The sequence below is a fragment of the Narcine bancroftii genome, chromosome 3 (genome assembly GCF_036971445.1).
Source record: "Narcine bancroftii isolate sNarBan1 chromosome 3, sNarBan1.hap1, whole genome shotgun sequence".
Taxonomy (NCBI): Eukaryota; Metazoa; Chordata; class Chondrichthyes; order Torpediniformes; family Narcinidae; genus Narcine; species Narcine bancroftii.
In genome coordinates, this window is record NC_091471.1 from 132,673,475 (window position 1) to 132,700,934 (window position 27,460).

General features: G+C 40.9%; 1 protein-coding gene across 1 annotated transcript; it reads right to left on the reverse strand.

The window, feature by feature from the left end:
• Nucleotides 1–1,192: 1,192 nt before the first annotated feature.
• Nucleotides 1,193–5,279, reverse strand: LOC138757568 (interleukin-8-like). The gene is made up of 4 exons (XM_069925153.1): nt 5,144–5,279; nt 4,448–4,583; nt 4,245–4,328; nt 1,193–2,622 (listed from the first exon to the last, which is right to left on the reverse strand). The coding sequence occupies exons 1-4, from the start codon at nt 5,205–5,207 to the stop codon at nt 2,604–2,606; spliced, it is 303 nt and encodes a 100-aa protein (XP_069781254.1). The 5' UTR covers nt 5,208–5,279; the 3' UTR covers nt 1,193–2,603.
• Between the last annotated feature and the right edge of the window lie 22,181 nt (nt 5,280–27,460).

A 27,460-nucleotide genomic window follows, 5' to 3' on the forward strand; every position in this document is an offset into this window, starting at 1 on the left:
ACATCTCACTCCAGCAGGCCATGGTAGCCGCTTATTTCATATAGGCTTCAATCGTACCTGTGCCCAAGTGGAGTGTGGTAACCTGCCTCGATAACCAACGATCGACCAATAGCACTCACATCCACAATGAGGATGTTTTTTGAGAGGCTGGAGTTGAAGCACATCAGCTCCCATCTGAGCAGCCACATGAATCATTTCCAAATTGCCTACTGCAGCAACAGGTCTTTGGCAGAGGCTATCTCACTGGTGCTACACAAATCTCTGGAATACTTGGACACCTGGACAGCAAAGAGACATACATAAGGATGCTCTTTACCGGCTACAGTTTGGCTTTTAACACCGTAATCCTCTCAAAATTGATCATCAAACTCCATGACCTTGGCCTCAATACCCCACTGCATAATTGAATCCGGGATTTCCTCAGCTCCAGATGACAATCAGTGAGAATTGGTAAGAGCATCTCTGCCTCAATCTCCAATAGTATCGGAGCACCACAAAGCTGCATACTTAGCCCCCTTGTCTACTCACTTTACAGCTGACTGGTATCCCTTACCTGTTAAACAGACTCTTACAATTATGACCAATAGTGTCACCCATGAAGATGGAGATGAAATAGTTAATAATAAGAATGAGTGGGATAAGGATGACCAAGCACTGTGGATGGGTTTGGGACCATTCAAGTGGTTATTGAGAAGCCGTACTCACAGCTTACCTGACACACTGAAGAACTGGAAGAATGCATTAACACAATTATGCTAATCTAATACCAATATGATTGATAATTAGTGTATCCATTTATGGTTCCCACCCTTATCTCAAGAGATATCCAGCTGTTATCTGAACAAAATACTGAACATGTGCAAGAGGTCAGATGGAAATTATGATTCTCTTGGAAAACATCTCCATCAGCTCAACACTTGTTTTGTCTTTGATATTCTGAAGATACTGAAATGCTTTAGCAGAACGAATAGGTTGTGAATGATCAAGAAACATTTCTGCTTCCTAGCACATGGCCTGGGGGAGTCAGACCCTCCATTTGCAATCGCCACCCACATAAAGGGGACAGAGGTTTGAATTTCCAGGAATATATTACATGAAAACAAAAGATTTCAGCTGGAATTCACCCACAGTGTGGATACAAATGTTTGGCAGTAAAAAGAATATTTAGACCAATTGTTTAAAAAAATTGTCATAAGGATAGAAAACAAATTTTCATTTATTCAAATGCAGAATTTCATAATTAATAGTTTATAATTAAAAATTACCAGTCAATTTGACATACACTGCAATATCAAAGTTATTAAATATTTCCATAAAAAGATATAAATAAATGTTTAAATATCAGGGGAAATAAATAAAATAACATAAAACTAAAATTGATTACAATAAATATCAGTGACAATACTGCCAATATTCTGCGCTGATAATGCAAATCATTTTCTCCTCAAGTTATTACATTTACACAACCATAAGGTGATACCAAGTGACTGTTAATATAACAGAATCAAAGAATTCCAAGTTTTTAAAAATATATTCCATCTCTACACCACACCCATTGTGGTACAACACTGAAATGTATAATTATCTGGTCAAGCATACCTATTGGCTGGTTGTACTTGTGGCCCCTCCCCATGGACTCCTGAAAAAGGTGACTGTTCCACAGTCCCCTGCAACTCAGTGCAGGACAGCTGAACAGTAAGGATATGCTATGTTCTCAAGTGAATTAAAGCCTATTGGTTTTTCCACAATAGTCTCCTGAGTGACTGATGATGCATCAGCTATTAATGAAATATTAACAAAGAGAACACCCATATCCCTACTTTTCATTGGACCCTTTCCATCACCTGAACAGGGTTCAGAACAGCCCTGGAGATATCGAAAAATTCTTTTTACTATTACTCCATTTCATACTGATCTCTCACCACAGTACCATCACCAGATGCTGAATTCAGTTTTAAATTAGTAAAATCCCCATTATAATACATTAATAAATATTAAATTGCAAAACCTTACATGAGGAATGTAAGTAACTGAATGATAGCATAGATCAGTGGTTTTCAAATGTTTTCTTTCCACTCATGTACCACTTGAAGTAATCCCTTTACAATAGGTGCTCTGTGATTAGTAAGGGATTACTTCAAGTGGTATGTGAGTGGGAAGGGAAGATTGAGAACCATTGCTCTAGTACCAATTGTTACTGAAATATTTTGCTTGAGAAAAATTCCTATTGGGCCATTTCCTTTGGAGTTATGAAGCCGTGCACATAACAAGTCAATTAGTTACAATTAAAACAGTGGTTTTCAAAGTTTTTTCTTTCCTCTCACATACCACTTTAAGTAATCCTTTACTAATCACAGAGCACTGATGGCATAGGGAGTACTTAAGGTGGTATGTGAGTGGAAAGAAAAAGTTTGAAAACCACTGGCATAGATGAACTGAATGTCCTCATAGTTAAAAAGAGATAACATTTTTTGAAACTGGACATTCTTTCACAAGCTGATATAAATCTGTTTCAGGTCTGAGCATAAAAGCAAGTTAGTGCACATTCCTCAGCTGGTTTAGAATCCCATTTTGCGGATAAGCATCATATTTTTGATCTTCTTTCAGTGAGCTTTCTTGGATCTATAGAAAATATAAAGATTTATTAAAATCACTCGCACACATCATAAAAATGTTTAAAAATCAGTCAATTTCTAAAAAAAAACATTTTAAATATTTATTCCAGTAAATTAGTACAGTAGAAGTATGAAAATCCAGACTGCTCAGGAGTTTTGGATTTTCTGGATTCTTGGGCAGTACTTTTAAAATTCAAATTTAAGGAGGAATAAATAAGAGATGAACAGCTAACTTTTGATAGTTTATTCCTTAGCAAATACAACATTCTTCATTTATTAAAACAAGCAGTTTTAAAGAAAATAATGTGGTTGCTTGTTGCCACTATACATCTGTGGCAGTTATGTATGCACACACTTATACACACAAAAGCCACTAAATTTAAAAAGTTTGAGCGTTTTCGGAAAGTCTGGATTCTCGGGTGGTCCAGATTTCTGGCATGTGGAATTTTGGACTTCTACTGCATATTAATAATTTTCCCAAGGCTGATGTTCACAAAAACATAAACAACAATTTTATTCACCTTGAACATGGTAAGGTATCATTGTATTGCACTGTATGGCTGTTGGTGCGCTGTTGCGCCCAACACTGCAGTCTAATTAAGAATTATTGCTTCAATAAAAGAATAAACTTCTTCTGTCATTCAAGGATATTACCATTGATTTGTATTGAACTGCATGCATTGGTTTGATTTAATTTTTTTTAGACATACTTCATGGTAACAGGTCCTTTTGGCCACAAGCTTGAGTCGCCCAATTGCACCCAATTGACCTACAACCCCCAGTAAGTTTTGGAAGATGGGAGGAAATCAGAGCAGACATAGGGAGAACCTACAAACTCCTTACAGACAGCATGGGATTTGAACCCCAGTCTCATCACTGGTGCTCTAACGTCATTACGGTAACCGCTAAGCCACCTGGGACGCCTTACATATCTCTTAATAGCCTACATTGGAAAAATCAAACTATCAATCTTAACGCTAAAGTTATTGACTGAGCTCGGAGCTATTGATTTTTTTAAATCAAATCTTTAAATCAAGCACTGTTCCTTAATTTCTCCTATGAATATAATGCATTTCATTTAAATTATAGTCTATTATTCCAGACTTCCAATCAGCAGAAACTTTCTATTTCCCTCTTTTCAGATCCATTTAAACTCACGAAACCTTAAATGAATCAACACTATCTCTTACACATTCCAGAGAGTGTCTAATTTCTATAATCTCTCTTCATTATCTAACCCTTAAGGTGCTGTTAACAAGGATAAATGTTGAACAAATATCATTGATGAAAAAGCATCCTACCTCCCCTGAAAACTTTGCAAATTCCATTGCTAACTTCCCTACTCCATGAAGTAAGTATCCTCCTTTACTGTGTGGAGACTATTTGCAGAAGCATTTCTCCTTCTCTTTCCAGATTGTTCTTGACATTCATTTACAATTTGAAGTGTGTTTCTATGAATGACAAGCAATCTGCTCAGATTGAGAAAATAAAAATTCATCCTGCATATTTTGTGTCTTTCTTTCCTTTGATTTCTGTTTTGTGTCTGGGAGAGCTCATTACTAAATTCAATCCATTCATCTTCCAGGTTCAATCTACGATTGTTTTAATGGAAATAAGACTCAAAACTACCTCTTGGTTATGATGTCAATGATTTTCTTCACCCAGTGAGCTTCAGGATTCAAGCATACTGAAGAACCATTTTTAAGGATCGCACTGAAGGAATGAAAGATAACAATTATTGCAATACAAATTATAATTATGTCCAATAAAATTGTGCTGATATTTTTCATATGAATTATGTGTTATCAATAACCATTCTAATGAAAACTTACATGATTTCAACTTCTGAGCAGTGTGGACCACTTGGAATAATTTCAATATTCTCCATGCGCTTTGGATGGATGAATTTGGAGTTGGTATTAATGCACTGGCAGCGCAGGGTCACTTTGGAATTTCCAAGAGATGCGGCTATGGAAAGAACCAATGGTATACACTTCATTAATGCCACTGTGACTTTTTCCTTATAAATGAATATATACCATTTAGAGAAAATATCATGTCACTACTACACGACAATGGTTCATTCTCTTCACAGAAGTCTTGAGGTTATTGTAATCCCTCATTTATGCAATTATAATTAAATTATTCAGTGGTAAATGATCCACAACTATCTAGCCTACATTGATCAAACAAGTATTCCTGGAAGTATCCTGCATAGTCTATGTCTAACAATCCATTATGTCACATCAATATATTCAATAGCAAGCCCTGAAATGTTATATACTACCAGTATCTTTTGAATCTTCTTATAAAACCTATAAATGATACCAAGCATTAATAGCAATGACAACTGATTGAAGTGTTAATATATTTAATGTTTGTGACAAAATTATAAATACTAAACATCTTGCAGTTGTATAGCTAAAGCAACCATCATTAAATGTATCTAATAAATAAGTGTAACTGCTTTCACAAAATTGTAGATTCTGTATATTGCTGGATAAAGAGAAACCCAGACTATTGCTTACCTTGTGTAGATGCCACATAGAGTGAAAGCAGAGTTAGAGTAGCGAGAAGAACTTGGCTGTTCATTTTCTTTTGCTTAATCAGTTTTGAAACTGTACTTTTCACTACTGCTGTGATCCTGAAGAGATCTCTGTTGTGCAGCCCTCTACTTATACTCATAGCACTGTTACACAATGGTGAGATGATGTCATTGAAATTTTTCCAGGAAGTTACACAACACCAGTAAAGGTTGAAAGGCTGGGAATGAGTCAATGCCTTTAAACCACAATATACACAAAGGATGAAAAATTCACAGATTGTTAGAAAAATTAAGTAGTGAAATAGATTCAACAATGGTTGGATGGGAAATTCCAGAGAGCAGTGGTAGAAAATTGTTTGTGGAATTGGAGGCCGGTGACAAGTGGAATGCCTCAAGGATCAGTACTGGGTCCACTGCTGTTTGTCATATATATTAACCATCTAGATGATAGGGTGGCAAATTGAATTAGTAAATTTTCAGATGATACAAAGGTTGGTGATGTTGTGAGGAAGATTATTAAAGCTAGAAGAATGGGTTGAAAGATGGCAGATGGAGATTAATACCAATAAATGCGAGGAGCTACATTTTGGTAGGACTAATCAAAATAGGACATGAACGTTAAATGGTGGACAATTGAGGAGTGCAGTGGATCAACAGGATTTAGGAGTCATGGTACATAATTCTCTGAAAGTTGAATCACATGTGGATAGGGTGGTGAAGAAAGCATTTAATATGTTGGCTTTCATAAATCAGAGTATAGAACACAGGAGTTGGCATATTATGTTGAAATTGTATAAGGCATTGGTGAGGCCAGATTTGGAATATTGTGTGCAGTTTTGGTCACTGAATTACAGGAAGGATATAAACAGTTTAGAGAGAGTGCAGAGGAGATTTATGAGAATTTTGCCGGGGTTTCAGGATTTGAATTACAGGGAACGGTTGAGCAGGCTGGGACTTTATTCCCTGGAGCATAGAAATTTGAGGGGTGATTTGATAGAGGTATTCAAAATTATAATGGGGACAGATAGAGTCAATATGGAGGCTTTTTTCTACAGAGAGTGGGGGAGATTCAAATAAGAGGGAATGGAATGAGAGTAAAAGGAGAAAAGTTTAAGGAAAACACAAGGGGTAATTTCTTCATCCAGAGGGTGGTGGGGAGTATGGAATGAATTTCTGGCAATGGTGGTAGAAGTGAGATCGATGTTAATATTCAAGGAAAGGTTGAATAGGTATATGAATGGGTGTGGAAGGTTATGGGACAAATGCAGGTCAGTGGGATTAGGTGGAAGATGATGTTTGGCACGGACGAGTAGGGCCAAGCTGGCCTGTTTGTGTTGTAAATGGTGTTGTAAATGGTTATTTGGTTATGGTTATATGGTTATTAGTTTAAATTCTATTTAGTCCTTATTTTCCTGATTTAAAAAAAATCCACCGTTGAAAATACTGATTTTGCTTTGAAACCTTAATTTTAGGTTGCAGTGTAGATATGGTTAAAGCAATAGAATAATATTTATTTACTATTGAACAACTGATGTATCAATGAACTATTGATTCTGCTTAAACAACCTCATCACATCCAATGAAATACAAGTACAGACAGCTAGTGTGGGAAGTCATAGTCATAGAATTTTACAGCACATAAAGAAGCCTTTCAGCCCAATTCATCCATTGTCTCCAAGATGCCTCCTTAAGTTTGCTCATTTACCTGGTTTGGCTCATGTCCCTCTAAACTGTTCCTATCTACATGTTTTTTTACATGTACTCTCTCTGGCAGCTCATTCAATATACCCACCACCCTCTGTGTGAAAAACTTGCCTTTCAGATATTCTTTCAATCTTTCCCCTCTCACCTTAAACCTATGCCATTTAATTTTAGACTCCACTACCTAGGGAGTGTGTGTAAAAGCATATGAATGCAGCATATTCATATGATATAATTCATTCTAATTGTAACACTGTAGGTTTAAATGTTTAATTTTTTAGACATATAGCATGGTAATAGGGCCTTTCAGCCCATGAGCCCACGCTGCCCAATTACACCCAATTAACCTACCATCCCTGGTACGTTTTTAATGGTGGGAGGAAACCGGAGCCCCAGGAAAAAACCCACGCAGACATGGGGAGAACATATGAACTCCTAACAGACAGTGTGGGATTCGAACCCTAGTCCCAATTGCTGGCGCTGTAACAGTGTTGCACTACTGCTATGCCAACCGAGCCACCTTTTAACATTAAAAAAAGCTCACCTAATTGGAGTAGCCATGATATTAAACTAGCAGGCCCAGTATAAATTACGAGTGCTCTCCACTATAATTCCTAAATGACTCCACCCCACTCACATCTTAATATTGCCAATATAATTAATAAATGTCATTATGGTCTTGAACTTATTCTAAAATTAGCCTGTAGATTGCAGGCAATAATACTTGCTGACCCTTTGGACTCCGGCCATTTTTAACCTTTCATAATTATTTATCCAGGCTGGGTCCATGGGTAAACCTTTTCAGTACAAGCACCAGTGTGAACCAGCTGGTGATTGGGTATAAAACTAGTCCCGGAAAACTGGGATCTGAAGTATATATGTGTGCTTGTTGATAGTTCCTGTAAACCAGAACATGGAGTCCAAAGCGTTAAATATGAGCTCTGAATTTACATTGACCATCCATTAAACTTTCTGAAGTTTCAACACAATTTTTGTTCCAAATCAATCTAATCAGATCAAGGTTAGAGCTGAATCCTAGATTTCATTTTGTTCACAGTAGATTCTGCTTATGAAACTTCCGTTAATTAATTTGAATAAATATCCATATGGGTCCAAATATCCTCAGTTTTTTCAAAGATGAAATTCCTCATCACCTTGCCTCAGCTGCCTGTAAAACTTCTTGCATACCACAGCCTTTAAGTCAACATTCCACTTGCTTTTCTAATACCCTACTGTGGTTGCAAGTTAACATTCTGTGTTACTTGTACTAGGACATCTGTGTCACTCTGAACACAATTATTTAATCATTTTATAGTTTGATAGTCTGGCACCTTCAGACTGGCAGATTTACTACTACTGTTGATACAGTAATGTGCTTTTAATTCTGTGTTTTCATCGTACAATAAACTTGCCAAAGAACAACAAAATTTTAAAGTGAGTGTAAGCATCAAAGGGATTGTGTTAGAGTGCAGAAAACTGGGTCCCTTTGTGTTAAAGGGAGCATGGAAAACAGGTCCTAGCATGTTAAAGGGAGTGTGGAAAGTGGGAACAGAGTACTGGTATGTTTGATGGATTTCAGGAACTGGAGCCTGACATGACAAAGGAAGAGCAAGAACTAGGGCTCTGGTGTGATAAAGGAATGCCAACTTAGTAAAAACTCAAAATGCTGGAGGACACTTTGACCTGCTGAGCTTCTCCAGCATTTTTAACTTCAACTACAATGCCTACAGAATTTTGTGATTTACTAAGGAGTGGCAACTGGCTCCTGTTTATGAAAGAGAGCAGGTAAACAGGGAACTAGTTAATTTAAAGGGAGCACAGGAAATGTGGTATCAGTGTGTTAAATGGAACAGGGAAACCGGACTGGGTGAGTCAGATGCCAAAACACCAGGATTTGCAAACAATTTACAGCAGTGGATTATTATAATTTACTCTTTTCAAGAGCTCTTCTGTGCCATGATTCTTCCTACGAGAATAGATAATCTTCTAGTGACCCATATAAACTCCATATGCCATCTATTTGGGCAATCACTTAACATGTTTATATCTTCCACAGATCCTCTGTAGTGCCTTCATTCTGTAACTTGCAAAGAGAAACTGGAAAGACTCAGCAGACTAGGCCAAATCTATGGAGACAAATGGCAGTCAACATTTCAGGTCAGGAGCCTCAATAAAGGGCCCCATCTGAAACATAGATTGTCGATTTCTCTCCACGGATGCGGACTGAATTGTAAAGTCCTTCCAGCTTCTCATTATTTGCTCAAGATTCCAGCATCAGCAGTTTTTATTTGCTTTAGGCTTCAAAACTTATGCTTCTATCTTTTTTTGTTTCATTAGCAATTATAAATTCACTCGCATCTTGTCCCTTTACCAATACAGACTGTGAATTCATGGAGGTGAATAGCAGCAGCCTAGTTTCAGCTTGCCAAACTGAAATTGTTCAATATACAGTAGCTTCACTTTTTAGTTTCTGTTTGATATTCAATTTTCAATACTCTCATACTCATAGCACTAATCTTTTATGGGATCTTCACAGATGATTTTTTAAAAATCTGTAAATACCTCCAATTTACTGTCTTCTCTTCAGTTACACTGTTGGTGAAGACTGACAAAGCCAATTAATCATCAAATTTTAATTTCATAAATTTAAGTTAACTATTGAATTGTGTTATGCTTTAATGCTCATGTTATCACATGCTTAATAATGCATTCCAACATTGTTAGGCTAATTGATGTTAGGCTAATTGGCCTGGCAAGATTCTTTTGATTGTTTTTGGCATGTTTTTTTCTGTTCTGATGGTGCTGTCTTGCGTAGTCTGTGGTCAGTGGATTTTGAGGTGACCAGCAAGGTGTACTAGGAAGGTTTTTGTTCATTTGTGGGATATTGGCAACGTCAGCATTTAATGCTGTTGTTTCCAAAACAACATGACACCTTTGCTTGTCACTTTCATCTTTGAAAGACAAGGTCATTTTTGTGTTTCCCACTTTCTTCCTTCAAGTGGACTTCATCTGTGTGGCCTCCCTGTGGGAAAGAGGTTATGTTGAGAGCTTTCAGGCAGCTTTTCTTGTTCTGCCTTTGGGTTTTTCACATTCTGGGTCACCCAATTGCAGGTTGCAAGTAGATTTTTGTTTTCCTGACCCTTTTGGAATTATCATGCTTTTTATATCTAGCCTTGTGATAGGACAGCCTTGACTTGCACTCTTTATCTAGTCCTTTCCTTTTTAGAATTAGGGTTGTGAGAGATGAGTAAAACCGATATAAAAATATGAAGATGAGGAAATTAATATAGATATATGGGTAAATGAATAAAGCCAGTATGAACAGGATAAGAAATGGATATTAGAATGTTGGAAGTAGAGTTAGTCTGAATAAGATAAGGGTCTTCTAGCCCTAGATAGAATTAGCAGGTTTTGCATATGTAATTAGTAAGCCCTAGACAGTATTAGCCAGTTCTACATATGAAGAGATTGTAGCCCTGAGAGTTGGGAAGGTGTAAATTAGAACAAAGACAGGTTTGTGAATAAGGACAATGAGGATAATGACATGATGAGACACCAACAGGATACCCCCTGGTCCTCCATATTCACAGAAACAGCAGGTAGGCAGGCAAGATTGCCTAATGCCAAACCTATCCAGGAGGCAGAAGAATGTAAGGGGGAGGGTATTCCTATACTGAAATCAACTGTATAAAAGTTGGGTGAGCCCCAGTGTATGTGTGTATTCCCAGGGTAAGGGGAAGCACCCAACTTTGCATTGTTGTATAATAAATGTTCTTTGTTCTCAATTTTTGTCTCGAGCAATTTCTGTGAAGGTACTTCTGTTTCTAACAAATAGGGGCTTGTCCGGGATCCCACTCCCTCCACTGACAGAGTGCCCGACGACGGGGGTAGGTGCACCCCAGCTGATTCAGCTGGACTCACGGACTGGTCAGTGGATGAAGCGAGTGATATCCGAGAAGAGGCATTGAGAACAAACAACGAGAGGACGTTAAGGAAGCGCGCTAGAACTACTACTGGACCTCGGTAAGAGAAATTTTACTTACCTGTTAGTATGGGAGGTGTGAGTAGTAAGGAAGAGAGTCCTAGTGAAGGATGAGAGGATCAGATAACCAAGCCAAGTCCGTTAGGATTAATGTTATCTGATTGGGGTGCAAGGAGAACCCGTGGGAAGGACAAGCTGACTATGGTCAGGTATTGTTGTTTGGCCTGATTAAGGGGAGCTCTGTATATTAAGGGGAGCTCTGTATATTGGCCAAAGCTCGGATCCGAGGATGACTGGATGTGTCAAGCATCGAATATCTGGCTCTATCAAAACCAAAGAGATAATCTTGAGAGCAGGGAATATGCAGCCTGCTGGCTCAGGGGATTGTTTGATCAACTGGTTTTGAATGAAAAGGAATGCAAGGAAAGAAAGATAAGGAACCTTTTGTCCCTGAAACACAAGGATGGGATGTGTTACATTCCCTTCCTCCACCTTATGCTCCTCCTATGCCGGCTCCTATCTTTCCCCCCCCCCCCCTATGCTCTACCCTTCTGCACCTTCCCCTCCTCCCCCACAGCTAAAGAAAGGAGAAGAAAGTAGGGGTGGTATGATGACCCTTCACAAAGTATTCGATTACCACCTCTATTGACAAGAGAGAGAGGCGACTTTAATTCAGAGCAGTGTGAGACCCTCCAGGAAGGGCAGAACCCTTTGATTCATTTCCCAGAGAGCAGGAACCTAGTCATAATAAGCCAGAAACTAACTGGATGAGACCTTTAAGGGAAGTTCCCATGGGAGGGGGTCTCGGTTTTGTAAATGTGCCCCTGACTAGTCTGGAGGTGTGTAATTTTAAGAGAGAATGCCCAATGCAAGCCAGGGAGACGCGACCTTACGCACTGATGTGTTGGAATATAGGGGTTAATTAATCATAGAAAATATGTCTTATGTACTATTCAGTTTGTATACATGAATTCAGTACTATGTAACAATTTAATATTTACCTCATGGTGAAGGGAAAGAGTAATGTAAGTCAGGGGCGGCCACAGTATGGAGCAAAGTTGGCTGATTACAGTAGGTTTAGAATTGGCTGCACCCAAAATACAAAAGAGAGGATATGTATGAAACAATTTAGTAGGAAGGTTAAGGCAAAAGGAGATGTTGATTAGCACAAACAAAAAGAATCCTGACAGAGACTGTTAGAAACAAAGAGAATGGAATCAGTAAGAAGCTAAGACAGAAGGAGGTGTTTAGTAGAACAGAAGAATATGGCCAGATGAGAACAAAGAAATAATTAGAAATATCTGGGGTATGAATTGATTTCTGATCAAAACAACAGGATGTTCTGGCCTTGGGGATTAAGATGGGAGCTCTACACCCCAGATAACTGCAGAGCAGGAAATTACTTGTAATAAATCTTATGCAAGAAATCTAGCAAAGGAAGCCAACTTTTGTTCTGTATAAGGTTGAGCTATATAAACTGTAGAGACTGGACAGTAGAGGTCAGTCTTGGGGAATAGCTCACTGTGCAGGTGACCTATGAACTAATGACTGAACCAGAGCTCTGTTAAGCTTTATTCTTATGCTGTGTAATAAACTGATTCTCCTATCACTTCATTTAACGAACACGATGGACTCAGACGATACATAGACTAAATTAAGGGTAAGGTAAAGCCAGAGTCCGACAGATGGAAGCAGATTATGAATAGGGGGGGGGGGGTCACAGTTCTCAGTCAATACACATTGTGAGGCTGCAAGGAGAACCATTGGTAAATTTAAGCATAGGACCCCACAGTGACAAGATGACCTTTTTAGTAGATTCTGGGGCAGCCCGGTCTAGTATTTTACAACCACCCGAGGGTGTTAAAACAGAAGGGACAGTGATGATTTCGGGCGTAGGAGGAAGAGACTTTACAGTCCCTGTATTAAGAGATATAAGAATACAAATGGGAGAAAGGTAATAACAGAGGATATTTTACTCGTTCCCCAAGCTGGAGTTTGTTTGTTAGAACGAGATTTACAGGACCAATTGGCTATCTGGCACCAGACCACAGGAATCAGGTATCAGGGTTCAATTATATGTATTAAGCGAGGAAGATCGAGAACTAATAAATCCTGGAGTATGGGCAGAAAGAGGCAATAGAGGAGTGTTAGATATTCCTCCCCTGCAAGTTACTTTAAAAGATTCTGAACAAGTAATTAGACGAAAACAGTATCCAATACCGATGACTGGCCGAAAGAGACTGCAGCCAGTAATTGACCAGTTGGTGAAAGATGGTATACTCGAACCTTGTATGTCACCTTTTAATACCCCAATTTTACCTGTCCAAAAACCAGACGGTACCTATCGATTAGTGCAGGACTTGAGGGAGCTCAACAAAATTATTCTCACCCGTCACCCGGTTGTACCTAATCCCTATACAATAATGGGTAAAATCGATCCCCATAGTAAATGGTTTGAAAAGAGGGTTGGTGCAAGAACGCAGCCTTGCTTCACGCCATTGTTAATGGAGAAGGGTTCAGAGAGCTCATTGCTGTATCTGACCCGACCTTGTTGGTTTTCGTGCAGTTGGATAATCATGTTGAGGAACTTTGGGGGGCATCCGATGCGCTCTAGTATTTGCCAAAGCCCATTCCTGCTCACAGTGTCGAAGGCTTTGGTGAGGTCAACAAAGGTGATGTAGAGTCCTTTGTTTTGTTCTCTGCACTTTTCTTGGAGCTGTCTGAGGGCAAAGACCATGTCAGTAGTTCCTCTGTTTGCGCGAAATCCGCACTGTGATTCTGGGAGAACATTCTCGGCGACATTAGGTATTATTCTATTCAGTAGAATCCTAGCGAAGATTTTGCCTGCAATGGAGAGCAGCGTGATTCCCCTGTAGTTTGAGCAGCCTGATTTCTCGTCTTTGTTTTTGTACAGGGTGATGATGATGGCATCACGAAGGTCCAAGCCATGAAAGACCTCAACAATGAAGTCGCTGTTTACATCCGGTACCGCACGGATGGCAGTCTCTTCAATCTGAGGCACCTGCAAGCTCACACCAAGACACAAGAGAAACTTGTCCGTGAACTACTCTTTGCAGACGATGCCGCTTTAGTTGCCCATTCAGAGCCAGCTCTTCAGCGCTTGACGTCCTGTTTTGCGGAAACTGCCAAAATGTTTGGCCTGGAAGTCAGCCTGAAGAAAACTGAGGTCCTCCATCAGCCAGCTCCCCACCATGACTACCAGCCCCCCCACATCTCCATCAGGCACACAAAACTCAAAACGGTCAACCAGTTTACCTATCTCGGCTGCACCATTTCATCAGATGCAAGGATCGACAACGAGATAGACAACAGACTCGCCAAGGCAAATAGCCCCTTTGGAAGACTACACAAAAGAGTCTGGAAAAGCAATCACCTGAAAAAACACACAAAGATCAGCGGGAAAGAGCCGTTGTCATACCCACGCTCCTGTTCGGATCCGAATCATGGGTCCTCTACCGGCATCACCTACGGCTCCTACAACGCTTCCACCAGCGTTGTCTCCGCTCCATCCTCAACATTCATTGGAGCAATTTCATCCCTAACATCGAAGTACTCAAGATGGCAGAGGCCGACAGCATCGAATCCACGCTGTTGAAGATCCAACTGCGCTGGGTGGGTCACGTCTCCAGAATGGAGGACCATCGCCTTCCCAAGATCATGTTATATGGCGAGCTCTCCACTGGCCATCGTGTCAAAGGTGCACCAAAGAAGAGGTACAAGGACTGCCTAAAGAAATCTCTTGGTGCCTGCCACATTGATCACCGCCAATGGGCTGATATCGCCTCAAACCGTGCATCTTGGCGCCTCACAGTTCGGCGGGCAGCAACATCCTTTGAAGAAGACTGCAAAGCCCACCTCATTGACAAAAGACAAAGGAGGAAAATCCCAACACTCAACCCCAACCAACAATTTTTCCCTCGCAACTGCTGCAACCGTGTCTGCCTGACCCGCATCGGACTTGTTAGCCACAAACGAGCCTGCAGCTGACGTGGACATTTACCCCCTCCATAAATCTTCGTCCGCGAAGCCAAGCCAAAGAAAAAAAAAAGTAAATGGTTTAGTGTGATTGACCTCAAAGATGCTTTCTGGACCTCTCCATTAGCAACAGAGAGCAGAGACATGTTTGCCTTTGAATGGGAAAATCCTTTTACTGGACGCAAGAATCAATACCGGTGGACGGTCCTTCCCCAGGGCTTTACAGAATCACCAAATTTATTCGGCCAGGTCTTAGAACAAATACTAGATGAGGCTGCTCAGAGAGAGAATTGTCAGTTGATACAATATGTTGATGATTTGTTAATTACGAAAAAAACTTACGAATTAGTTAAATAGTATACTGTTGAACTTGTGAATTTTCTGGAGAATAAGGGTCTCAGGGTGAGCGAATCCAAATTACAATTTGTTCAATCAGAAGTTAAATACTTAGGTCATCTGGTAAGTCAGGGAACTAGGAAAATAAGTCCAGAGAGGATACGTGGTATTCTACAGATCCCCCCCTCCCAAGAATGCCCAAGAACTTAGGAAATTCGTTGGTTTAGTGGGATACTGTAGAATCTGGATTGAAAATTATTCTAGCCTGGTCAGATTTCTCTATGATAAACTCACAATTCTAGGGGGCGAAGCTGTTGTCTGGACAGAGGAAGAGATTAAAGATTTTAACTTGGTGAAACAGCACCTTATTAGTGCCCCAGTGTTGGCTTTACCCAAACCTAAATAAGCCATTTGACATATATACCAATGCGAAAGGAGGTGTAGCCACCGGAGTACTAACACAAGAGAGGGCAGGCTGTAGCAGCCAGTTTTTTTTCTGTCAAAAGTTTTAGACCCTGTTTGTCGTGGTTGGCCAGAGTGTGTGCAAGCCATCGCAGCCACTGCTATTTTAGTTGAGGAAGGACGAAAGATTATGTTTGGTGCCCCGATGATAGTTCAGACCCCTCACACAGTCCGCAATATTCTCTTACAACGTGCTGGAAGGTGGTTCACAGACTCTAGAATTTTAAAATATGAAACGATCTTAATGGATTGGGATGATTTGACCCTGATTACGAATAAAGAACACAATCCAGCAGCTTTCTTGGTTTCTCCAAATTCTGACAATACCATAAATGAGTTAGAGCATGTATGTTTAGAGGTAATAGATTTACAGACCAAAATTAGAGAGGATTTAAGTGATGAGCCTTTACAGGAGGGTGAAAGGTGGTTTATTGATGGATCTTATTGCATTAATGGCGCTCGCTATAGCGGGTATAGTGTAGTGGATGGGAAAGAAGGAGTGGTGATTAAAGCCGGTCACCTTCCCGGTCATTGGTCAGCACAATCTTGCGAATTGTATGCCCTCTGTAGAGCTCTCCAGGGTCTAGAGAACAAGGTGGGCATGATCTACACAGACTCAGAGTATGCTTTTGTTGTAGTGCACACCTTTGGGAAGATCTGGAATGAGCGGGGAATGATAACTGGAAAAGGACAAAAGTTGATCCATGAAAACTTAATTGTCCAATCTCTAGATGCTCTTACATTACCTGAGGAAATAGCTGTAGTTCATGTACGGAGCCATCAAAGTGGTGACAGTCCTGAAGCACGGGGGAACAGACAGGCAGATGCAGCTGCCAAACAGGCTGCGCTCACGGAGAAAATAGACATGCAGCTGTTACTGCCCACCCCTGGAGTATCCTATTCATTCTATTAAACCTGGTGATTGTGTATATGTAAAAGCATGGCAAGATCACCAACTAAAACCTGTCTGGGATGGCCCCTATTGTGTACTTTTGATTACAGACACTGCCGTGCGAACGAAAGAAAAGGGATGGAGCCACATCCAACAAATTAAACGAGCTGCTGAACAACAGACTAAAGACATTGATAATCTACCCTCCACTGGGCGTGCTGTCCTTCATCCTTCTGATCTGAAAGTTACACTACGCCAGGAAAAAGTGCTGTAATGTTGTTTTTACCATTTACTGTATTGTTTACTTGTTGGTTCCCCGTTTTTGGGACATCCCTAAATTACTCATGATGTATTAAGTCCTCCTGGAATAGGGGCAGCAGAGGTGGCAATTATTTACCTTTAGAATGTGGACAGGGCATAGATATAAAGTATAGTCATAGTGGGGTATGGGTTAATATAGGATCCCAACATGGACCAGGGGAACAGAACGGCTCTAGAGGAGTAGATTTGATTTGTATTTTGGCCTCTACAGGGATTAAAGAGAGGAGTTTTAAAGGGATAGCGCAAAGGAGATGGTGGGACAAAGACAGACAGAATGGTAGTCAGGATTGTACATGTGGCAGAGATAGAGTGAATACATATGCTAATGTTCACAGACAGGCTGCAACTCACAGGCTCAGTGATACTTATGCTAATGTTCGCAGACAAGCTGCAACTCACAGGTTAAGTGACAAGAAACACCCCTCCCCAACTTGGTCTCCTGTAAAGCATCCTTTGGGTCACACAGACATTCGGAATGTTAAAAAAAAACCCACCACTGTAAGGGGAGTTCCAGCTGTAAACGAAGTAAGCTGCTCCAGAATACTAAAGCTGCTTGGCATTTAAATCGTTTAATCAGACTCCAGGCAGCCTTGGAGATCATCACCGAACAGATAGCAATGGCCCTGAATTTAGGGGCTGAAGAAAGACGACAGATACGAGCCACAGTTCAACAAAACCGCCTGGCTCTCGATTACTCGTTGGCTGCTGAAGGCAGCGTTTGTGAAAGACTGGTTAAGGACAATGCTCACAATGGTCAGGCAGTTAAAGACACTTCTTCAGGAGTTCGAAAATCTTCCCATGCCCAGGTTCAGACGTGGCAACCTTGGTCCGGTGTGGGATGACTAGACTTTTTATTCGTAACTGGAGTCTGATACCCACAGCCCTTATAGCAGCTGGACTCGCAATTCTGACCATTATGGTGCTCCCCCTGCCTAAAGACTTGTGTGCAGTATTTAATTCATTGAACCCCTCATCAGATCACTATAACCCAAAGGATGTATGTTTCCCTACTTCTGTCTAATGATACTGAGACTGCAGTTCGTTTACTGACCAGCTGGGAAAAAGATCAAGTTTGCAAGTAATACATTTCAATTGAGAGATCAGTAATACTGATCTAAAAGAAAAGTGAGGATTGTAAGAGATGAGTAAAACCGATATAAAAATATGAAGATGAGGAAATTAATATAGATATATGGGTAAATGAATAAAGCCAGTAGGAACTGGATAAGAAATGGATATTAGAATGTTGGAAGTAGAGTTAGTCTGAATAAGATAAGGGTCTTCTAGCCCTAGATAGAATTAGCAGGTTTTGCATATGTAATTAGTAAGCCCTAGACAGTATTAGCCAGTTCTACATATGAAGAGGTTGTAGCTGAGAGTCGGGAAGGTGTAAATTAGAACAAAGACAGGTTTGTGAATAAGGACAATGAGGATAATGACATGATGAGACACCAACAGGATACCCCCTGGTCCTCCAAGTTCACAGAAACAGCAGGTAGGCAGGCAAGATTGCCTAATGCCAAACCTATCCAAGAGGCAGAAGAATGCAAGGGGGAGGGTATTCCTATACTGAAATCAACTGTATAAAAGTTGGGTGAGCCCCAGTGTATGTGTGTATTCCCAGGGTAAGGGGAAGCACCCAACTTTGCATTGTTGTATAATAAATGTTCTTTGTTCTCAATTTTTGTCTCGAGAAATTTCTGTGAAGGTACTTCTCTTTCTAACAGGGTCATAGTTAGGGATGAGCATAAGGGGTCCTAAAAGGTCCCTTCAGACCAGAACTGCCAAAAATGCCCTTCTATCTAGTGCAAGAATGCATGGTTTATAGTCACTGTCTTTAATTTAGCAACCAAGGACTTTTAATAATTACTTCATCGGTCCTAACACCATTCACCCATGGAACTTTTTGAATGGATGAAGAGCTTTATGTGAAAGAAACAGAGAGAGAGAAAGAGAGAGAGAGAGAGAGGAGAGAGAGAGAGAGAGAGAGAGAGAGAGAGAGAGAGAGTGCACTTTAATTGGAGTGGATAAAATGTGACATAGAATGAATCATTGTTCAACAGCAGACTTGGCAGAGGAGTCCCTCTATCTCAGGCTGATTTTTGATCATAGCTAATGAGAGGTGACCCTCATTCACCAGTCATATTTTGGGCCATGGTTAGAGAGAAGTATATGTTAACAGACATCCATTGAACCTGCTTTCTCTCAGGTGAGAAACAAGGAGGGATGCTCAGTCAGATCTTCATAAGGAAGCACACTTGCAGGCTTAAAAATGTGAGACAGACAGGAGACTGCAGATACTGGAATTTCTCTTTACCCAGAGAGTGGTGAACCTCTGGAATTTGCTGCCAGGGCAGCTGTGGAAGCCAAGTAATTGGGTGTGTTTAAGACAGATATTGATAGGTATCGGAATAGTCAGGGTATCAAAGCTTATGGGGAAAACGCAGGGGAGTGGAGTTGAATAAAAGAACAGATTAATTCTTGGTGGAATGGCAGAGCAGATTTGACAGACTGAATGGCCTCCTTCGGCTCCTATATATCTTATGGTCTTAGTAGCATCAGAGGGAGAAACAGAATGGTTGTTTCCAGCTGCATTCCTCCCTATATTCTCCAGCCTCAAAAATAAAGGGCTTAGGCTTGAAGACTCAATCATTCTTTTTCTCCCACCAGTGCTGTTCAACTTGCTGAGTTCCTCCCGCAGATTGCTGTGAGATTTAAACATTTATTTGTCTGCTTTGAACATGTTGAAAACAATAACACACATTGTTAGAACTTTTCAGAGAGAATTTAATAACTATTGTTATGGTTAACTTTAGGCCCTTCCAGGTGGCCTGAACACCCCCTTGTAAAGCTGCATAATCTCCCCCCCTTGTGACTAAGCACATACTCATCTGAATGCAGCAGAAGTGCCTCTGAGGCACCGACAGCAGCCCTCCTTGGGAAGGGATAATCGGCAGAGTGCCCGGCTTCACAGAGGCACCTGAATGTACAGCGGCTGTCTGGAGGCGGGCTGAGACTCTATCAGCCGCCGACCCAACTCTCCACTGCCTGACAGCCCCCACCTACTGCCTGACAGCCCCCCACTGTCCCATTACCTGACAGACCTTGCCACACTGGGGAGGTCAGTGGAGGCCATCGTGGCAGGGGCAGCAGGTAGGGAACATCAGGACAGGGGCGGCTGGCCGGGAACGTCGAGGCAGGGCTGGCAGGTGGGGAACGTCAGGGCAGGGGCGGCCAGTGGGGGACATCAAAGCAGGGGCTGCCGGCGGGGTACGTTGGCAGGTGGCTGGTGCAGGCAGTCACAGATCATCTGGCCGCTCCTGCATCGTGGCTGCTCTCTGTGGCTCAAAATGCGGCATAGCGGTCTTCCCTACCCATAATCTCCCTTGCAGCTGGAACTGTTGTGGGAAACACAGAGCAGTTCCACCTGCATGGGGGATTATAGGTAGGGAAGACGGTCATTGCTATGCTGCATATTTATGAAGGGTGGCGCTGCGGCACCAGTCACCCCACCTCCATTTGATCTGGAGGTGCTACGAGGCACCTCTGGATATGAATAGGCCCTTTCAGGTGGACCAGGTAATGCAGCAGCAGCTTTTTAGGGCTGCCACCTGAAAGGTGAGTCTGCAAGTTAAGATCCGCTCCTGCCGCCACCCTCAAGGCGGAAAGTCCACCTGAAAGGGACTTTTGGCTGAGTTTTCCCATGATTATAGCAATGACAAAGATAAACCATTTCTTCAATGCAGTTTCTTTATTCAGTTTGACGAATAATTAATGTGGTTAAAATATGACATAGCATGAATCATTCAGCAAAGAGGATGCTGTTTATTAACTAAGTGTTCTCTTGCCAGCAACCTGTTGAATCTTGCTCCAACCAGGTGTGTGACCAAATTGGACAGCAGTAGAAAGGCGTTTGACACAATATCAGGTGCACAGAGCATTTGTGCTTCAACATTGACAAAGTGATTTCAGCCACCAGCCACTCTTACTTCGCCTTGGTGCACATCCACATGAGTAGTGGCTATGAGATTGAAATGAACCCTGTAACTCTGAGCAATGAAGTGCTTTGTGGCTGCAACTGCTGGTGGGTTTTCAGTTAGACATAGGTATCCAGAGGTGAGCAGATACTTTGATATTCTGCAGTGGTCTGGTTGCAGACGCTTGGAGAGAATGGCAGAGGTCCTTTGTCACATGAGACTCAGAAGTCCTCAGGCAGAGGTGGCTGGAAGTAGCAATAAAGGCCGATAACAGGGATAAAGACCAAGAATATTGATGTCGCATTGCAAGAAGTTCATTGATCACATGCCCATCATCAAGAATAGTGACCCCAACATCACATGAAGCCAACTCTCACCCTCATCCCTCATCATTACAATGAGTCTTTGCTTTTCATCACCATTAAAAGCAGGACTTCATATTCTGCCTACAACCCAATGGTATGAACTTTGGAACATCTGCGCCTTTCTCGGTCTTTCTTGTTTTCCTCCCCCGCCCATCACTCCCCACCCTCACATGGTCTCTGGTTCGCCTGTCCCTGACCCTGTTGTAATATGAGCTGTTTTGAAAGTGAGGCTGGTCCCTGAGTAATGGAGGGGTTTTAGTTCCTGTCTTACTTCTGGTCTGCCTTATATATAGTTTCAAGTGCATGCTGTGTGTTGCAGAGGGAAAACAACAGAGGAGGAAAACAAGCCTCTGTATATATATATATATGTTGTTTTGCTGTCCTCATGCATTGCATCTCTGGTTCACCTGTCCCATACCCACTCAGTTCCATCTGCCCATCACCCACGCTTTCTCACACACTGCATTTCAGGCTTGCCTGGCCCCTGCCCATTATCCCTCCCTTATCCAGTTCAACATACCCCACCCATCCAGACAGACCCATTGTTTCTGCCTGCTCTTGCCCCACCTAACTAGTTTCACCTTTTGTCCCCTGGTCCAATCCCTCCCCACCTACATCCACGACACCTCACACACCCTCCAGCTCCTCAATTACTTCAGATTCACAATGGATGTTGAATCCCTTTATACCTCCATTTCCCCACACAACTTACCTGGACCAAAGACCTGAGCAGTCACCCTCTACCACCATCCTCCTTCACCTGGAAGAACTTGTCCTCACTCTAAATAACTTCTTTAACTCATTTCACTTCCTCCAAATTAAAGGAGTAGCCATGGGTCCCAGCTATGCCTGCCCACTATTTAATTTTTAAAATTCTATTGGCACATGTAACAAAATTGCATACAGAGCCAAAAATTCTATCTATCAAAATATGCTCTTCTTTCATTTTCTCTCCTCACACCGCCCCCCCTCACCCACTCCCTCCCACACAGAAAACCCCCCAAAGAAAGCAAAAGAAAAAGGAAAATAACAAAGAAATAAAGAAGAAAGAATAGACTGATCTTAAAACAATACTGGATATTACCTTATGGATAAACTATGACCTAATTATTCTGACACTTACAGCTATCGTTGTTATGAGTGAGGAAGCAGGTTTCGATAGCAAAAAGCTTTATTTCCTAGCAGTGAAGTCATGGAAAAATGAGGTTATACACAGCACACACACACACACACACACACACTCACACACACACACGCGCACACACACGCACGCACATGCACACACGCGCGCGCACACACGCACACACACACGCACGCGCACACACACACACTCACACGCATACACACACACACAAGGTATATACAACAACATGGGAAGGGCGGAATAATGGTGAACAAACGCGTACAGTTTATTACTTAGCGTGGGAACCGCACGGTTGCCAATAAGAATTTGATAGCATGGGAAAAATAATAGTGGCAATGAAACACATGCGCACAGGTAATAAACAGGTGTGGGAAAAAAGATGCACACATGCATTTAATCAAGGGAAAAGTAAATTCATATCCTGCCACCCCTTGACTCTGTGTTAATCTAGGGACACTGATCAGCACTCCCAACCCCTATTAAACAGTACCTTTATCTCACCAGCAGCTTCTCCAGCACAGGTCCAAGTTTCTCAGCTCAGGGCAGAGCAGGGGATCCCTGGAAGATGGCAAGAGAGCGAACAAAGGACACATGACACCTTTTCAGTGCTAGAGAGCTGGGGAGTCCAACCTAGGTGATTGACTGAGGAGGCCAAAGGCTCCGTGCCAGGCAGGCTAATCTAATTATGGCAGCCAATGTTCTGAGGTCAAGTATAGGCAGGCTGGAGGGTGTAGTGCAGTAATTAACATGGGTGTGAAATTAACAACAAGGTGTGTGCTGATAGGTGGGGCAAAACAGGAGCTTGATTGGCAGCTGGTGTGTCCTCCGACTAGGTAGGAAGGAGAACCCTCACATGACAGCCATGACCTCTCCCGATTCAATCATTATACTTTTTAATTATAAAGTATATAGTAAAATAAAACATTGCTGTAGAATACATGACACTTAATCAAAATCTAAGTATATATATTAAAAAAAGACCACACATCTAATAAAGTCAAATAAAATGAGATACGTTAAGGTGAAGGTCAGGAGTGACAAAAGTTCACACCAAATTCTATCAATTGACATAATGTAATTACTTTCAAAGTAATAACACCAATCTTTTGCATATATGGAAATGAAATTTTCAAAAAATTATCATATTTGTTCTTTGAATTATATGTAATCTTATCCAGAGATATACAACTTCATTTTTCACCATGCCACCTATCTAATACCAAATCCATGTCTAATTTCCATGAAACAGCTATACATTTCCAAGCAACTGCCAATGCAATCTTTAAAAATTCTTTTTGAAACTAATCCAATTTTAAATCTGGACTAATCCTTGATATATTCCTCAAAAGAAACAACATAGGGTTTCTTGAGGGTTTAACACCTATTACCTGTTGAAGAAAATCTATCAAATTAGTCCAAAAATAATTCAATTTGGGGCATGACCCTGTAGAATGTAAAAAGATGCCTGTATCCTGTTTACACTGAAAACACTTATCTGAAATATCTGACTTCAATCTATCAAGGTTTTGTGCTGTATAATATAACCGATTTATAAAATTGTATTGGACCATTCTATATCTAACATTTATTGTATTTTTCATACTATAATAACATATTTGTGTCATATTTTTATCATTTATATCTATACCCAGGTCCCTTTCCCACCTCTGTTTATATTTATAAAAATCTTTCTTCTTTACTCCCCTCAAAAGTAATAAAAACATAACTGATATGAAGTTTTTGTATTTGAATTTGATATTATTGTTTCTATTTCATCATCTTCTAACAGTAAATAAGATATAGTTAATCTTTCTCATAGATAAGCCTTTAATTGTTAATATCTGAATATTGTATTATTTTGTATTCCATATTTAGCATTCAATTGGCCAGATGTCATCTGCCTTGATAAAAGTCTTTTTAAAATTTTATTCCATTTTGACTAATTAATAAAATTTATATTATTCAATGCAAACAGGATCAATTTATTTTGCTCAGTTGCGTCCTCACTAATCCATACCCCTTAACTCCCATCAACATCTGTACCTTATGCCACATTCCAACCAAATGTTTTAATATTAGTGTACCTGTTTCTCCAGTTAATAATACCTCAATCCAGTTATATAGAAATTCTTCAGATCCTTTTTCACCTATTTTATTCATTTCTATATCAATAAATTCTCTAAATTCCTTTCTTTTAAGTAGCATGGAGTTTAATCTCCATCTATATGTTCTTGGTTGACCGAGTCACACCCTTTCTTACTGCTGTGTAACTGGGGTGTAAAAAGTAAAAAGCGAGGGGGAGGCGGTGGCCCCACCCTCGGCAGTGTGAAGCAGGCGGTGGCCCCGGTCCGGGCAGAAAGAAGGAGGCGGCGGCCCTGGCCCCAGTCCGAGCAGAAGGTAGGCGGCAGAGGCCCCGATCCGGGCAAAAGCGAGGGGGAGGCGGAGGCCCTGGCCTCGGTAGAGCGAAGCAGGCGATGGCCCCGGTCCGGGCAGAAAGAAGGAGTCGGCGGCCCCAGTCCGGGCACAGGGAAGGCAGCAGCGGCCCCAGCCCCAGTCCGAGCAGAAGGTAAGCGGCGGCGGCCCCGATCCGGGCAAAAGCGAGGAGGAGGCGGTGGCCCTGGCCTCGATAGAGTGAGGCAGGTGGAGGCCCCGGTCCCGGCAGAAAGAAGGAGGCAGCGGCCCCAGTCCGGGCACAGGGAAGACGGCAGCGGCGCTGACGTGGACATTACCTCTCCATAAATCTTCGTCTGCGAAGCCAAGCCAAAGAAAAAAATATGTTCTTGGTGGGATGTCCTCCAGTTCTATTGCTAATAACAGGGGTGAGTGATCAGATAGCAATCTAGCTTTATATTCAGTTTTCTTAACTCTCCCTTGAATATGGGCTGACAACAAAAACATATCAATCCTTGAGTATGTTTTATGCCTACTCGAATAATATGAGTATTCCTTCTCCCTTGGTTGCTACCTCCCCCATATATCCGTAAATTTCATTTCCTGCATTGATTTAACCATAAATTTGGCCACTTTATTCTTTTTGCTAGTCTTTTGTCCAGTTTTATCCAACATTGGGTCCAACTTAAGATTAAAATCCCCTCCTATCAATATATTCCTCTGCGTATCTACAATCTTCAAAAAAATAACTTGTATAAACTTTTGATCCTCTTCATTAGGTGCATATATATTGATCAAATACCTGAATTCTGAATATATTTGACACTTTATAATTACATACCTCCCTGCTGGATCTATTATTTCCTCCTCTATTTTGATTGTTACATTTTTATTTATTAATATAGCTACACCTCTGGCTTTTGAATTATATGATGCTGCCGTTATGTGCCCTACCCAGTCTCTTCTTAACTTATTATGTTCCACTTCAGTTAGATGCATTTCCTGCACAAATGCTATGTCTATTTTCTCTTTTTTCAGGAAATTTAATAGCCTTTTTCATTTAATTTGGTTATGTATTCCATTAATATTTATAGTTATATAGTTCAACATGGCCATCTCATATTCTGTTTACACCTCATTTCCGCTTCCTCAACACCAGCATCCCCCTTTTCTCCATTTTCATCTCTCAGTTTTCCCTTTTTGAATTCAATGTATGATGTTATATATAGAGAATTTAGGTTAAAATGACTTAAGTTAAAATGTGATGATTAATCATAAAAAGGGAAGCCAGAACGGACAGGGAGCTTATTAGCAGCCAAGGACAAAAGGTTCAGCTGGATATGTTTTTTTTAAACATATCTTTTCATGGTCATAGTGAGAGACATGCAGGAGACAAAAGATTGATAAGAAGGGTGAGAAAGAGAATTTAGTGTATGTAGAGTTCGCAGCGTACGTAACGAACGTGATAATTAAAAATGCAGTTATACTTAGAATGCTTTTGCAATACTAACCAATTAAAACAGTATTAATAAGAAGGGGAAGGGTAAACAATAAGGGTATAAAAATCAATGCACTGTATGTATCGGGGCTTAACTGGTGAGAAGCCAGTTGAGTCCAACTCTGCAGACTTGTAAATAAAGCTTGTCGTGTCATCAGTTTTAAAGAGACTCATGTGTGAGAAGTTTTATTTCTGACAAATGGGGGCTCGTGTCCTGAAGCACTTTTAAAACATAAAATACTTCAACAATTCCCACATCTAAAATTCCCTTAACCCCAAATATCCCCCCCCACCTCTGTTGCCCCTTGTCCATTGCCGGGCAACCACAACTCCCCTCTCCATTTGGATTGCGAACCCGCTCACAAGCGTCAACTGATTTCACAGTGACTGTTATTCTCTCCCCCCCAACCCCCTCCAGAAAAGACTTTTATCTTCACATATAACAAAGCTCACCCTCTTTCCCCCTTACTTCCTTTCTTCCCTTTTCTTTTCCTTCTTTAGTTTTTACTTATATATTATTTTTACATCTTTGTATGTAGTTTGTCGTTGTTCTTCATTCTTGTTACATCTCTTCATCTCTCCCTCTGTCCTGCAGGCATTCTGCAAATTCTTGTGCTTTCTCTGGATCCGAGAACAGTCCATTTTGCTCCCCCGCATTAAATATTTTAAGCACAGCTGGATATCTTAACTTAAATTTATAGCCTTTTTTCCATAGGATCGATTTTGCTGTGTTCCTTCCTCTTCTTTAGGAGTTCAAAACTTATGTCTGGTTAAAAAATGTTTTTTGACCCTTGTATCCCAATGGTCTTTTGTATTCTCTAATTTTATTCATTGCCCTCTCCAGTATATTTTCTCTTGTCAAGTATCTCAGAAATTTTTCTAAAACGGATCTTGGTTTTTGTTGTGTCTGTGGTTTAGGGCTTAGTGTTCTGTGTGCCCTTTCTATTTCCATTCCTTCCTGTATTTCTGGCATTCCCAGGACCTTTGGGATCCATTCTTTTATAAATTCTTTCATATTTGTGCCTTATTCATCTTCCTTTAGGCCCACTATCTTTATATTGTTTCACCTACTATAGTTTTCCATTATATCCATCTTCTGACTAACAACTCTTGTGACTCTTTAACTTTTTGGTCACTGTCTTCCAATATTCTTCTTAAGTCATTCACTTCCATTTCTACAGCCATTTCTCGTTCTTCCACATTTTCTAATCTTTTCTCTATTTCTGTCATGACCA

Excerpts from the sequence above, each read along its gene's own strand:
- LOC138757568 (XM_069925153.1), bottom strand. The coding sequence starts at position 5,207 with ATGAACAGCCAAGTTCTTCTCGCTACTCTAACTCTGCTTTCACTCTAT. Across the intron at positions 4,584-5,143 it reads CTATGTGGCATCTACACAAG|CCGCATCTCTTGGAAATTCC; the intron begins GTAAGCAATAGT and ends TTCTTTCCATAG. Across the intron at positions 4,329-4,447 it reads TGCTCAGAAGTTGAAATCAT|TGCGATCCTTAAAAATGGTT; the intron begins GTAAGTTTTCAT and ends TCATTCCTTCAG.